This window comes from Nycticebus coucang, chromosome 4 (assembly GCF_027406575.1).
Source record: "Nycticebus coucang isolate mNycCou1 chromosome 4, mNycCou1.pri, whole genome shotgun sequence".
NCBI lineage: Eukaryota > Metazoa > Chordata > Mammalia > Primates > Lorisidae > Nycticebus > Nycticebus coucang.
Window position 1 is genome coordinate 88214858 of NC_069783.1, and position 16333 is coordinate 88231190.

The 16333-nt window shown below is 35.1% G+C and overlaps 1 protein-coding gene across 1 annotated transcript in view; it reads right to left on the bottom strand.

Moving 5' to 3' along the window:
* Positions 1-504: 504 nt before the first annotated feature.
* Positions 505-16333, bottom strand: part of ZC3H6 (zinc finger CCCH-type containing 6) — a 75706-nt gene continuing 59877 nt past the window's right edge. Inside the window, exons 10-12 of the mRNA XM_053588604.1 lie at positions 15606-16111; positions 14452-14685; positions 505-8548 (exon numbers count right to left, since the gene is read on the bottom strand). Coding sequence (XP_053444579.1) covers positions 7065-8548; positions 14452-14685; positions 15606-16111 — 2224 coding nt within the window. The 3' untranslated portion in view covers positions 505-7064. The remainder of the gene's footprint in view (positions 8549-14451; positions 14686-15605; positions 16112-16333) is intronic.

Genomic DNA, 16333 nt, shown 5'->3' on the forward strand with positions numbered 1-16333 from the left:
CAACAGTGGTTCTCAACCTTCCTCCTGTGGTTGCAATCCACAGGTTGAGAACCGCTGTACTAGAACAAAAGCCAGAAAACATTTTTTAAATGGTATTTCCTAACCTTTGAGGGAAGCATGACCAGTTGCTCTCTGAAAGCCTTTGCTAAGGTGAGATCCCATTTTGACCCTAAAGAGTTCCTGCTCTACTCTAAGCAGTACATTGCTAGCAACTTCTCACACTTTTAATAGAAAGTTAATTTAAGCTAATGTAAGAGACACTTCCTGGAGTGAAGGCAATATCAGGAAACAGGGCTTTAAATGCTGTTAATCTATGTAGCTAAGCGAAGCACAATCTCTGTGTGCTAAAGATAAATGAAAGGGCAGTTTACTGATAGTTATCCCCTTCTTTCAGGGAGGCCAGGGATGGGTTCCATTCACAAGCTTGTATATGTGCACATGGCTCCCCTACAGTGTGTCTTTAAATGCTGAAGACATTAAAGCAAAGCATCAAACTGCTAGATATTATCAGAAACATTTTTATTTAAATTCAGACAATAGAAAGATATCAGAAAAAAATTACAGAAACTCAGAACAACAGAATGCAACTTGCAAATTTTATTAGTATATAAGAAGGGGCAAAAAGATATTCCTGATTTTACCAAGTGATTTGTTAGTCCTTAATAGAATAATTTATCAATTCAGCAAAGTATACCCCTTGCTGGTATTGTTTTGAACAGACAGTAGTTTTAACAATTTATTTAATCTACTAAATTGGTGTCTACCAAAACCTTCCATAGTGAACTAGTCAAGGCAGCATTTCCCCAGCATTTTACATACAGTTTGGGGAACTGAAAAAAATCACTGGAAAGATGGGAACAAACCAAACACTTCATACAGAATAGATGTAACCTAGATTTCAGCCCACAGATTGGTATTTGAAGATCTGATAGAAAATGGGCCATCATAAGTCCAGACAACCCACCACCACCAGCACCACATACACATACAGTGTGCTCACCCATGCACCCACACTGCACATCATCCTGGGGCACACATGCCAGCAGAAGTCCTGGACTAAAAAGCAAGATGACCTGGGCCCTGGAGCCCTGGTCTAGGCTGAGACCTTTCTGAATCCTGGGTGGATGGGGCAGCAGGTTTAAGGTAAACAATGTAAAAAATTTTTTGAACTTTGGCAAGTAAGTACACAAATGACTCTTTCTTGATTGTCACTTTAATAAGGAAGTATCATTCTACCTCTTGAAAAGATATTTTTGTGTCTTATTTGACCTCCCTATCAAACACTTAGAGGGCACATACCTATAAAATAGAGTGGGACTAAAACCTCTTTCCTGTAATAATGGTTAGTTTATCATTTTTCACCTTCTTTATTTAAAAAGTATATAAAATGTATAGTAGATCATTGACAAGTAACACTAAGATGTTGGGTGGTAATGAAGATTTGGGAACAACATGGTTAGTTTTTTTAAAAATTGGCCTCTATGTATTTAATTCCTTTATAATAAATTATATATCAGACCTCTGATAAAACATTAGCTAATGCAAATTTTATTACTAAATACCTTGTGAAGGTATTAAAATCAGTAATGAGCGAAGAAGTGTGAATGATTTTTTTCTAAAATGCTATCATTAGCTGTTTATTCACATTTGTCTTATAAACTGTAAGTTTAAAAAAGAAGAGACCCAAGAATAAACAATGCTATATTATTCTAAGAACTCAGTCTTACTTGAGGTTAAGAAACAGATATTTTTATGCCCACAATAATTTTGCTATCAATAGCACATAATTATTCTATTCCAAAGGATAATAGAGAACATTTAAAGACCAGATACAAGATCTAAAATTAGAATCAAATCATTAAGAAGAAATTACTATTCATCATGTTAGAATAAAAGGAATTTTAAATGCTATTGATTAGTGAATTCACCATTTTGGCTATTTTGAGGGAAACAGGAAGGAATAAATTAGAGAAACATATTTAAAAATAAAAATATATGACTCTCTGCAGTTCCCTTTCTGGTTACAGAAAGAATCTTTCATAGATCAACAGGAATACATTAAAGATCTATCCAAACTTCCACCATGAAGTAGAGCTATCTTATAAGTCTGGAGGACTCTTAAGAGTTATAAATTATTGTAGAAACATTTAGTCCCTAAGTAAAGTTGCCATAACTCTGCCTTCACATTGCTTGGGAGTAGAAGTAGGCACAAAAAAAGCAGGCAGGCTCACTGTGTCTACTGAAAGAGGTATAATCAATAAGTTGCACTCTTCCTAACAGGATAGTGGAATGCTTCTGCTTCATCTGTTCTACCAGACGATAGCACCTATAAAACCTACATTTGGATGAATGTCAGGAAGCAATCAACAGTAGTTACCAAAGCACCTATTGCATGCCTACAACTAGTCTTGTTGCTATAGAGAAATATAAAGATTAGGAGATACGTATGGGTCTTGCCTCCAAAAGCATATACCATGGCTAAAATGTGCTTTTTCTTTTTTTTAAATTAGAAATTCTAATTTCTAAGAAATGAAACACGTGTACTATGTTCACATTAACCTAAAGTCCCTTTTTAGGTCTGAATCCTTTTTAAGAAAGACAGGTTAATTTGGGCTTTGTTATAATTGGCAGATATTGCTGATTTAAAAAAACTACTCTCACAAAAACTTCAGTAATAAAGTGATTAGTAGCCACTGAAACTCATTCTGCAAATCACACTACACTTCTTGGGGGAAAGGCATTACATAATGCTAAATAATACCATCTAAGGGAGGAAAACAGCTTTAAACACTCAGTCTTTGTTTGGTTTCACATGTCAAAGCTTAGATTTCCTAAACTAAGTCTTACTTAAACTAATTATAGCTTACAAATGCTTTATATATTCTACTGGACTTAATTTTGAACATAATATTATCAAGTACTGCCAAACCATTTCTGATAAGAATAATTACAGCACTTTAATTTGGAAATTTGTGGAAATTCTAATTAATTGAAGATTATGGGGATCCCATCTGTGGACTGCATACCACAGACCCTTCAGCACAGACCAGCCCTCTGAGGTGTAGCCTTCAGCACAGAAGGGTGAACTCAGGGAAAACATCCCCACCATAGGATTCTGTGTCCTACAAATAGAAAGATTTTTATAGCCCCTGGAAGATCTCACTTCTAGTTGCCATTAAATAAATACAAATGATACTTTTCTCAAGCAAGCCGTCATTCAGCAAGCCTTCAATGTCACATGCCTGCAGAAATATGTACTAAGGGGTAGGAGTAAATATACCTCTTGTTTCTAAGGGCCAATGGCTCTTATATTGAATGGTTGGCCACTGTGCCCACACATGCTGTGATTTAATGTGGACTGTGGCATTTTTAACCTTCTATCGATATCCAACATGTATTAAATGGGAAGAGAAGTCAGATCTTGAAGGGACATCACAAATCTATATAGCTGTAAGGTAGGAAAGTCCTGTGTCTTTCTGACACACAACTATTTAAGGAAATTGCTAACTTGATGGGTTTAATATTCATTAAAACAATAGCTCAAGCAATTCTACTGTTGTGCCCTCAATGTACATCGTCTCTGAAATTTCATAAAATTGCTAAACCACACAAACCATATAATATTATTTTCTAATTTGTACAATTTGATGCACCCTCATGAGAGCATAATGATTATGTTCATTAAGTTATAAAGCAATTATATATTTACAGACACTATAAAAATAACTCACTCCTTACATCAAATCTGTGATCAATAGAAATTAACACAATTTCATAGATAAGGAGATATTGAGATAAGCTGCCTAGAAATCAATTTGGAACAAAAACATGAATTCATCGTCTTTAAATTTCCAGCCCTTGTAAGTTCCCCATCCCTCTTTCTCTAATTAATTTCAGCAAAATTAAAGTTCATACAGGATTTCTGTAATACTCAGCTATTCTCCTACTCTTAAAATAAGTAGGACTAGGAAGGAATACTATTATTAAAGTCCCATGGCAAATTAAAAAACTAATAGAAACCTAGGCAGATATCATTTCACAATTAGGCTGTTTTGGGTGCAGCCTGTTTCTAGGGAGTGGAATAGTCAGCTGGGAAACACAAGGATCCATACAGACACAGACTCAATTGTTGAAAAAGAGTTTTGAAATCGGCTTGGCACCTGTGGCTCAGTGAGTGGGGCGTTGGCCACATATGCCAAAGCTGGAGGGTTTGAGCCTGGCCCGGGCCTGCTGAACAACAATGACAACAGCAACCAAAACAAACAAAAAAAGTGGCTGGGCGTTGTGGCCAGCGCCTGTAGTCCTGGCTACTTGGGAGGCTGAGGCAGGAGAATCGCTTAAGCACAAGAGTTTGAGGTTGCTGTGAGCTGTGATGCTACAGCACTCTACCCAAAGTGACATAATGACACTCTGTCTCAAAAAAAAGAAAAAAAAAAAGAGTTTGAAATCACTCCAACATTTGATTAGTTTTCAAAGTTCAGGTCCTAACCAAGATATGAGAAAGTTGCTTAATCTAAATTATTATGATCTTCTAGGCATTCCAATTCAACACCCTGATAAATCCCACTCTATTCAACATAAAAATAAACAGGCATAAAACTTCTATTGTAAACCAGTATAAATAGTTAAGTTACATCTCAACTGATGAGCCTATCCAGACTCTTTTAAGATACAAGTTATTTCTGTTATCTCTAAATGTGTAGCTTCTAAAAGGGTCATACACTTACTTTTCTGGAATAGTGTAAATCAAATTACATGAATTCTAAAAATACCAATTCACCTTAAGACCTATTTGTTGAGGGGAAAATGGCTATTCAATTTTTGTGAGAAAACAGGAAAAAATAAGAATATAGAAATTTATCTATGTTGATAGGATATGTTATCCCAATAAAAAAATCTGCATGATAAACAAAAATCATTATTTTAAACATAAATAAAATATTTTTATATAAAATATATTGTCAAATTTGAAACTAAGTCCAAACTTTCTTGTAAAATAGCCTCTAGGGCACTAGCTGATATAACAGGAAGAACACTTAATAAACAAATAATAATTATGTAATTTTCATTAATAACGTTTAAACCTTACTTTCCAATCTTTTAACATCTCTTTCAATAATAAAAACATCTCCTGTCAAGAATTTAGATTCTATTTTGATCTTTAACAAACCAAATTATCTTTTTTGTATGTTTAAAATGTAAATGGCATTATTTGACACGACATAATTACAAACTACATGAATAAATGAATCGCTAAAATTTTCAATTATTAAAATTCGGCGATTTAACTGATTTTATCTTGACAAAAGAGTAAATTATACTTTGAAATATACATGTTTTTCTGTCAATTTAATCCATTTGATTGACTTTTCAATTAACTACAGTTAGTTTGGACAGTAAATCAGAAAATACTTTTTATGGAGGCTGGCTTTAAATTGCACTTTTTAACCCAAAAATGTTATCCAAAGCCATTTCAGATAAATGTAAGTAAAGTATAAAAACTAAGACTTTACATTCCCTTGAGTCCTTCCACTTAGAATACAATAACCTTCTTAAATGGGAAGAATTCTTATTCACTTAATTACAGCACTGTTTTAGTGCAGAAAAGGAGCAAGAAAAGGCAAAAGGAAGTGAACAGAAAGGATTGCATTATTAATTAACCATTTGCTATCTGAATGTTAGGTTCCCACAGAAATATTTTGCTGTGTATTTTAAAAATCACTTCCCAAGTATAGCTATTTCATCTCAGGACAGTTTTTTATTACCTATTTTCATTATATTTTATAATAAAATACTCCTTTTCAAGTTTCTTACTTGGGTTATTACCAGAAAACATTTCCTATGCCTCCAGTTCAAGATCAGTGTAATACTTAGTTTCAGTTATAAATTATATATGTGTATATATATAACACATTTATATACTGCAATAAATACACAAGGATGAATACAAGTTATTTCCATAAAATACAATTTCTAATCAATTTAGAAGACTTCCAAAATATTAGAAAATTAAATACTTAAAACACAAGGTAATAATCCCTTCTGTTACAGAACACCAGTCAGGTGAGATCTGAAAGAGATTCTTTATTGGTAGCCAAATACAGTTGACTTTGTAATCTCTGTGTTTTCTTGCTATTTAAGAAAAAATATAGAACCTAGACATTTAAAACATTATCAATGTAATAATCACTACAGACTTTCACTGGATCTTTTCAAAATTTCATTAAAAATTATCAAAGTCATGATGAACACAATTATTGCAGCTACGTCATTGTAAAGTAGTATAAATTATGCTGCCAAAGACAAAAACACTGAAATACATAAACATCACAATGTAACACAGCAGTAATTCATAACTATTTCATATGAAAAATTAAATTTAAAAAGTTATGTTGGAGAACTTGGGAATTTTTTACTTTAGCAAAACATTCTACTTATGTACCTCCAACTTCTATGATACAGTATACAATAAAATACTTCTAAAAGATAAGACATTCAATGCTTCATTTACACAAATAATATTGCCAGTACTAATAAAGTGATGCCCTTAAACATGAACTGCTCTGCTAATTGTGATTTTAAAATGTTTTCTTTACTTCATTTTACATTTTAATCAGCAATTAGCATTACATATTACTTCTGTGCTGACAAATAAGAGGGGTCCTAGTCAAAATACTGTTTCTCAAAAGTAATGTACATCATATTGCTTGAAACTAAACAACCATATAAAAGTGGCAATAATTTATCTAAACATTGATTATGAAAGACCACTGGTATATATTCAGGCAGAGTGTTGAGTTCATGATGATTTATTTACAATAAATATGTAATGGAAATGAACATGATACGTTTTTATGTCAATTCCTACAGTCTCTTAAAGTTATAAAAATATTATATAAAATACCACAGGTTTTAGAGGCTATAATTTCATGTGGTTCTGATACTAGCAGCTGAAACGTATTTATAATTTAAAAATAAATAAACTATAGAGGTAAACCAGTTACAAAACAGCAGAGGACTGCAACAGTCACAAGAGTGGAAAGAATTGCTTACTTACACAATAGCTAACAAAATGGTGAAGCAGTTGGATCAAAAGTTTTAAAAACCTCTTTCAGAGACTTATCATCTGTTTCTCTACTGGTATCATCATCTGGTGTTGGGCTCACCTGTCCTGGCTGCCTTGATTGCCTGGGATCGCTGTACTGGGGTCTAATTAAGCCTGTTAACGCCTGAATAGGAAGACTGTGCACTGCTGGGACCTGAACCTTACCAGAACTCCTGAGAAGATCTGCCTGCGGGTCAGCTGGCCCATCAACAGTGACTTCCATGTTTGGAGTAGTTTTCTGTGGCAGGATTGTTTCTTCAGGAGAAGGCTCATTTTTGTCACTATTTTTTAAACTAATACTTTTTTTCTGGTTCTCTGCATTTTCTCCTAAAGAAACTGTGGCAAGCTCTGATGTAGATGATGAACTATGATCCCTAGGGTCATACAAACTAATACCACCAAGAACTGAGCTTGAAGTTCCCAGTGGAAGGCCAGCTGAAGACAAGAGTTTAGGGACATATGGGGGCAGAGCCCCAGGACCAGAGTTGCTAGCTCCTGCCCCCGAGGACTGTGATGAACCAGGGTTTGATCTGGCTAACTGAGGGGTGGCCTTTGATGTATGTGAATCCTTCATAACCATTTGGTGAGACTCTGTATTGGGTTGTCTGTGAAGTCTGGGGTCAAAATTTTTTTGCAGCCTAGGATCTCCTAATTTACTTCCTGAACTATGTAGGTCTCCAAACTGTTCTAGGTAGGCTTCTCTGTTTGTTGTGTTAATTTTGGCTTTAGTTGCTAATTTTGGATCAATAGCCACTGTATGTTGATGAAGCTCACTTTTTGTATTCCATAACCTGTTAAGCCTCTGGTCAGCTATAAGCGGGGGCAGAGGTAAATTGATTGAAGATACTGGATCAGGTTTAGGTAAAGGTACTGGAAGTAAGTCTTCTGGAGCCCACACAATGTGTTTTGCAAAATTAGGTTTGGTTAGGATAATGTCCATTTTAATGTGACTGAACTGTCTCAGTTGTGACCTCGGATCCTGGAGCATTATACCAGGTGGAGCATCCAAAGGTATTATAAAAGCTTTTTCTCTCAGTTCTCTTTCTGTATCTTCATCATCATCATCTCCTCTTTTGTGTTTCGCATTAGTTCCAGCATTTGTGTGATGTAAATCAAACTTTGCCCCACCAACAGAAGAGCCTACATGACTACTTCCATTCCCTCTTAATTTCCTGGGATCCCATGCAAGTCTAAGATCCAGGGGAGCAGACTCAGAAGGTTTTTTAATGTCATGCCTTGGGATAGTCCTAAGTCTAGGGTCAACCACTTGATTTCCTTTACTTTTCTCTTTAGCAAGTCTTGGATCAGTAGGAGTGCCGAGTTCTGTGGAAGGTTGTTGCTGACTTCGTAAAGATTCTGTTTGTCTCTGTAACGTTTTCAGTATTGACTTGACGCTGCTTCCTTCTTCTTCTTCACTACTGGAATACCAGTTAACTGTATCATCTAAATGCAGACAAAAACTTATTGTAAAGAATGAAGTATTTATATTTGGCCTTAATTATTAAAATTAAAAAGTGCATACTGTGTATTTCTAAAGTAAGTGTAGTCTAACTTCAAGAAAATGCATGACAGAAATGCCAGGTTTTAATACTGGAACAAGATGTGGTAAGACAATTACCAATTCAATCATTATACTCAATAAAGGAAGAGGTACAATATTAGAATAAGTGTAAGGTCCTTCCAGTGAGAGAAAAATCAGGACCTTTCATTCCAACTGGCCAAAAGAAATTGAGATGTGTGTGTGGTACGTATGACAGTAGTGAAGGAGAAGGGAAAGTACAGTTGGAAAGACACATTCTAAAATGGTTTTGGAATCTTCAACTCAAGCATTCTTTAAACTTCACAACTCTGGATTTATCAAGACGGATGGAGAGAAAACAAAACACTATAAATGATGATTAAGGGCACAATGGAAACTGAGTAAATGAGGAATGGGATAGAGACTTGTCATTCACACTTTATGATAATTTTAGATGTTTGACCCATGTGAGTTTATCAACTATTCAAAAATTAAATTTAAAAATAACAAAATAACTTCCTAAAATTTATGCACTCTTAACTTTATAAGGACATTTTTGGCCTTCCTCCTAAAGTCTATTTAACTCTGGTGTGTTAAATACAATTTCAAGAAGCATACCTATCAGGTATCTTCTGTCTAGCAGACTAGAGGGAATTAACAGATGCAGGAGGGTGATTTTCTCTCTTCTCCATTAAAATACATACAGCTTGGCTCTGAATTGATCACAAAGTATCTACTTTTCATGTTCTTGCCAGAACACAGAATACAGATATATATTAATATGTGTGTGCATATTCATCTTAGAATATCTTAGAGAAATAGAACATCCTAGATATTCTTATTTTTACCCCATTTCACTGCTCATGAATGTGTTTCTACTACATGAAACTTTAGTGTTACAGGTTTAGTTGGAACACAGCAGTACTTATAAAACAAGTTTTGGAATTTAGGGTGGAATGTGGTTTTAAAACAGCATATAGCATATCAAATGGCAAAAAGTTTTAACAGATATGAGTCTGAAAAACTACTTCTAGACACTAGATCTGTTTTATTCTCTTCAATATCAAGGAATCCTTGCTCTGGACTTGTGATTACTTTTGTCTGCTGCAGCTGTATTAAATATTTTTCTATAATAATTTCGTTTCCTATAGTATTTGTTGCTTCTATACTTATTTTATTTCCGTTTATAAAATGTATATTTTATAAACATTCTTAAATCCTTTTTAAAATAAGAGCAAATATAGTAACAGAAGGAAAGCAGAAGAGCAGAGATAGGTCAATGGAAAATAGATATTAGAAAATGATAGTTAAAGCTTTTTATCAAAGGACAGATGAGATTCATAAAAGCATTAACATTTACAAAAATGAACACAAACAAAAAATCCTAACTGTTAAAGATTATTTCTTTAAATGGTCCCTCATCTAAAAAAAAGATCATTTCTGTATATAGAACAAATGATCTTCACAGAACATCACCAACATACAATATTATAATATAAAATTTTATATTATCTAGAAGTTTAATTTTCTTTTTAATGAAAATGTAAAATCTGTAAGGCTTTACAGAAAGATTAGCTTTAAAGTGGTTGTTTTTTAAAATTAAATTTTGAAAACCTTCCTCAAAAGAGCAGAAAGAGAGGAAGTCCACAACTTAATAGGACATCTTAAACAACTGGAAAAGGAAGAACATTCCAACCCCAAAGCCAGCAGAAGAAAAGAAATAACCAAAATTAGAGCAGAATTAAATGAAATCGAAAACAAAAGAATTATTCAAAAGATCAATGAATCAGAAAGTTGGTTTTTTGAAAAGTTTAACAAAATTGATAAACCTTTGGCTAGCCTAACCAAAATAGAAAATTAAAATCCCTAATATCATCAATTAGAAATGACAAAGGCGAAATAACAACAGACACCTCAGAAATTCAAAGAATTCTTAATATTATAAAAAACTCTATTCTCAGAAATATGAAAATCTGAAAGAAACTGACCAATACTTGGAAGCACACCACCTTCCTAGACTTAGCCAGAAAGAACTGGAAATGTTGAACAGACCTTTATCAAGTATTGAAATAGCATCAACTATACGAACTCTCCCAAAAAAGAAGAGTCTGGGATCAGATGGCTTTGCATCAGAATTCTACCAAACCTTTAAAGAGGAACTAGTACCTATATTACTTAACCTTTTCCAAAGCATAGAAAAAGAAGGAATACTTCCCAACACATTCTATGAAGTAAATATCACCCTGATCCCCACACCAGGAAAAGACCCAACAAGAAAAGAAAATATCTTTAATGAATACAGATGCAAAAATATTTAGTAAGATCATAGCACAGAATTCAGCAACACATCAAACAAATTATATACCATAACCAAGTAGGTTTTATGCCAGGGTCTCAAGGATGGTTCAATATATGTAAATCTGTAAATATAATACATCACATAAACAAAATAAAAAAGACCATATGATTCAATCAATGCAGAAAAAGCTTTTGATAATATCCAGCATCCTTTTATGATCAGAACACTTAAGAAAATGGGCATAGAAGGGACATTTCTTAAACTGATAGAGGTCATCTACAGCAAACCCACAGCCAATATTGTATTGAATAGAGTAAAACTGAAAATATTTCCACTTAGCTCAGGAACCAGGCAAGGTTGCCCATTGTCTTCACTGCTTCCATTAACATTGTAATGGAAGTCTTAGTCATTGCAATTAGGCAAGAGAAGATGATCAAGGGTATCCAAATAGGATCAGAGGAGATCAAACTTTCACTCTTCACAGATGGTATGATTGTATATCTGGAAAACCCCAGGGACTCAACTACAAAACTCTAAGAAGTGATCAAGGAATACAGCAGCATCTCAGGATACAAAATCAATACTAACAAATCAGTAGCCTTTACATATACCAACAATAGTCAAGCTGAAAATATAGTCAAGGACTCTATTCCTTTTACAGTAGTGCCAAAGAAGATGAAATATCTGGGAGTTTACCTGAGAAAGGATGTGAAAGACCTCTATAAAGAGAACTATGAAACTCTGAGAAAAGAAATAGCTGAAGATGGTAACATATGGAAAAACATACCATGCTCTTGGGTGGGAAGAATCAACATTGTTAAAATGTCCATACTACCCAACGCAATATACATATTTAATGCAATCCCTATTAAAAACACCACTGTCATACTTTAAAGATCTGGAAAAAATAATACTCCATTTTATATGGAATCAGAAAAAACCTCGATAGCCAAGACATTGAAATAAAAATAAATCAGGAGGAATCACACTACCAGACTTCAGACTATACTTTTAATCTATAGTGATCAAAACAGCATGGTTCTGGCACAAAAACAGGGAGGTAGATGTATGGAACAGAATAGAGAATCAAGAGATGAACCCAAATACTTATCATCATTTGATCTTTGATAAGCCTATCAAAAACATAAACTGGGGGAAATATTCCCTATTTAACAAATGGTACTGGGTGAACAGGCTGCCAACCTATAGAAGACTAAAACTGGACCCACACATTTCACCTTTAACAAAAATTGATTCTCACTGGATAAAAGATTTAAACTTAAGACATGAAACTATAAAAATACTAGAAGAGAGTGCAGGGAAAACACTTGAAGAAATCAGCATGAGAGAATATTTTATAAGGCGGGCAATCGAAGCAACACCAAAAATACATTACTGGGACCTAATTAAACTAAAAAGCTTCTGCACAGCCAAGAACATAGTACATAAAGCAAGCAGACAGCCCTCAGAATGGGAGATTATGAAGGTAATGTCTGACAAAGGTCTGATAACCAGATCCACAGAGAACTCAAATGTATGAGCAAGAAAAGAACAAGCGATCCCATCTCAGTGTGGGCAGCTTTGAATAGAAACTTCTCTGAAGAAGATAGGCGCGTGGCCTACAGACACATGAAAAATTGATCATCATCCTTAATCATCAGAGAAATGCAAATCAAATCCACCTTAAGATATCATCTAACTCCAGTAAGATTAGCCCACATCACAAAATCCCCAAACTATAGATGTTGGTATGGATGTGGAGAAAAAGGACCACTTCTGCACCACTGATGGGAATGCAAACTAATATGTTCCTTTTGGAAAGATGTTTGGAGATCACTTAGGGATCTAAAAATAGACCTGCAGTTCAATCCTGCAATTCCTCTATGAGGTATATATCCAGAAGACCCCAAACTACTTTATATCAAAGATATTTGCACCAGGATATTTACTGCAGACCAATTCATAATTGATAAGTTATAGAAGTGCCCTAGTGCCCATCTACCCACGAATGGATTAATAAATTGTGGTATATGTACATCATGGAATATTATGCAGCCTTAAAAAAGATGGAGACTTTACCTCTTTTATGTTTACATGAATGGAGTTGGAACATATTCTTCTTAGTAAAGTATCTCAAGAATAGAAGAAAAAGTATCCAATGTACTCAGCTCTACTATGAAACCAATATATAATCACCCACACTTCCATATGAAAGCTATAACCCAACTACAGCCCAAGATAATGGGGAAAGAAGAAGGGGAAAGGAAGGGAGGAGAAAGGAGGGGAGGGAGAAGGATGGGTGGAGGGAGGGTAATTGGTTGGACCACACCTATGGAGCATTTTACAAGGGTACATGTCAAATTTACTGAGTGTAGAGTATAAACGTCTTAACACAATAATTAAGAAAGTGTGGTGAAGGCTATGTTAAACAGTTTGTTGTATTTCGAATTATACATAAAACCAGCACACTGTACCCCATGAATGCATTATTGTACACAGCTATGATTTAATAAAAAAAATAATAAATAAATAAAATTAAATTTTGGGATTTAAAGAAGTACATTTAAATTATACAGGAAATTCACTTAGTAGATAACCAGAATCCACAGAGAACTCAAATGTATGAGCAAGAAAAGAACTTATGCAATTAGGCAAGAGAAGGCAATCAAGGGTATCCAAATAGGATCAGGGGAGGAAGACTCTCCTATGATACTAGATAAATAAGGTTAATTCTACCTCTTTAAAAATATAGCAAAAATAGCTTGTGGCTACCTAGTATTACCTAGTTTTACATAGTTATTCATAAAGTTCATATTTAAGAGTAGCCAAATGTCAATTTTGTAATTCATAAAAAGAATCGGATGCATTAGTATATGAGCTGCTGAAGTGAGCACAAGAACTAGATGCTTTAAACTTCTCTCATCCTTAAATGAATTAACTAATTGCTGTATACTTATCAATATCAAAAATTCTAAGGTAAACACAATTATAAGAGAGACTTTACCTAACGAATGCAATCAGTATAATCTGGTTCTTTATACCCTCAATGAATCCCCAACAATAAAAAAAAATCCTAAGGTAAATATACTGTTTCCATAGCATCTTTTCATATTAAAAATAGTATTTCTTAAGAATATGGCAGAACCTTGATTATACAGCTTCATGCCCCCAAACTTTCTCTAATAACTGAATCATTTTGATGTTGGGCTAGAAGTCAAAACCCTCAAGGCAGAAGGTATCTTTTTTCTGTTCTATTTCTTTTCTTTAAAAAAGGGCTTAATTGCTTGCAAGTTTGATCACCTAGGCCTTGAACACTAGGTTCGAATCTATTCACTGTTTTAAGTCTGACCTTCTGCAAAGGCAATTAATTATTAATATTAATTGCACTGAAAAAAATTAACAGCACTGAAACCACAATCAATCTCAAGAAGATAAGGGATACTAGGTCAACTTGAAATAGAACAGATAGTTCAGAGGAATAAATGTTAATCTACCCAAATAAGATGCTATTAATAACACCTAACACACCTTCTTCTTTGCTTGGTACCCTATGAGGTTGGGTGCTGGTTTGTTCTTCGTCTTCTTGGTATCTCTGAGTAAGTCTGACAAAAAGAGCTCTCTGCACTGCAGGGAGAAGCCCTGGCGCAGGAAGAGGACCATGGCCTGTCCTGCTGCTGCTGGCGTCAGACCCACTCCCACAGTTAGGTGAGTCTTGAAGAGCTGGAGGCTGCTGCTGGGCAAATTCACCATGCCACATCCCATCTACAAGCATAACACAGGAGAGACAGACACTGAGTAAGCATCAAACTCCACCACAGTCATAATAAATGGAAGCTCTCATAATTACATTGGATGACCAAATTATTATGTACTTAAAAATATTTTTTAGAAAAAATAAAAATAAAAAAAATATGTTTTAGGGCAGTGTCTGTAGCTCAGTGGGTAGCGTGCCGGCCCTATATACCAAGGGTGGCAGGTTCAAACCCGGCCGCAGCCAAACTGCAACAAAAAAATAGCTAGGCGTTGTAGCGGGCACCTGTAGTCCCAGCTATTCGGGAGGCTGAGGCAAAAGAATCGCCTAAGCTCAGGAGTTGGAGGTTGCTGTGAGCTGTGACGCCATGGCACTCTACCGAGGGCGATAAAGTGAAACTCTGTCTCTTTAAAAAAAATAAAAAAAAAAAACACCACACACACACACATATATAGGCTGGAGTCATGCCTATAATCCTAGCACTCTCAGAGGCAGAGGCAAGTAGATTGCCTGAACTCAGGCGTTCTGAGACCAGCCTGAGCAAAATGAGACCCCATCTCTACAAAAAAAAACAAATAGAAAAACTAGCTGGGCATTGTAGGGGCGCCTATAGTCCCAACTACTCAGGAGGCTGAAACAAAAGACCATTTGAGCCCAAGAGTTTGAGGCTGCTGTGAGCTATGAAGCCATAGCACTCTATCCAGAGCAAATGAGACTCTGTTCCGCCCCCCACCCCACCACAAAATAATAACCTTAAAGTTATTAAAAGTTCTATTGTTTTAAATTTTGGCTAAGATGAAAACATATTTTAAAGCTTCAATTTTGTCAATTGTACCTTTTAGTTTTATTTATAACATACATTCCTATCATGCTTTAAATAGAACTTTAAATACTTTAAACTAGGAACAAGTTATTCAAAAGATAAACTTACCACCAGAAGTACTGGGTGGCTGAAAATTATGTATAGTGTGCTGTGAATAGTAATTATCATAAAACTCAGCTGGGTTTTGTAGAGACTCGTAAGTGGTATTGAGCTGCATTTCACCAGGACTTTGCTGGTATGATGAACCTGGAGAACAGTGATTTTCTCTGGGTACTTTCATCATGTGTCCTGGAAAGCCGGAAGACTGGTAAGCCCCACCCATATTAGGTAGTGCCAAAGGTGTATCCAGTTGAACAAGTACTCCAGCTTGATTGTGAGGGCCTACGATTTCAGGTGGACCAGGTGGCAAAGGTGGGCTTTGCGCCACTGGTAGACAAGGAGGTCCTGAACATGGGTGATGTCCAGGGGAGCCTGGGTGCATCACAGGACTACTGCGTCCCTGAGATGTATTAGGTCCAGGACCTGGGCTTGACCCAGAACTATAGACATGTTGAGGGCTGCTTCCCTGAAACTGTGGTCCTGGAGGTGAGGCACTGTTATAATATGCTGGTGGCCTATAAACAGAAATAATATTTATTAGTTCAAAGAAAAGAGACAAACAAGTACATTAACACTTCTAAATAGATATTAGTTAGGTATGTTTTTCTATATTAGAATAGAATAACTATACGCTTAAGAAGCAGTTTATTCTGTGCCATCTTTAGGTAGAAACACCACATATACCTTTTGTTTTCATTTTAGCTCCCTTGCTGGTTACTATTAAACTGCTCTAAAAC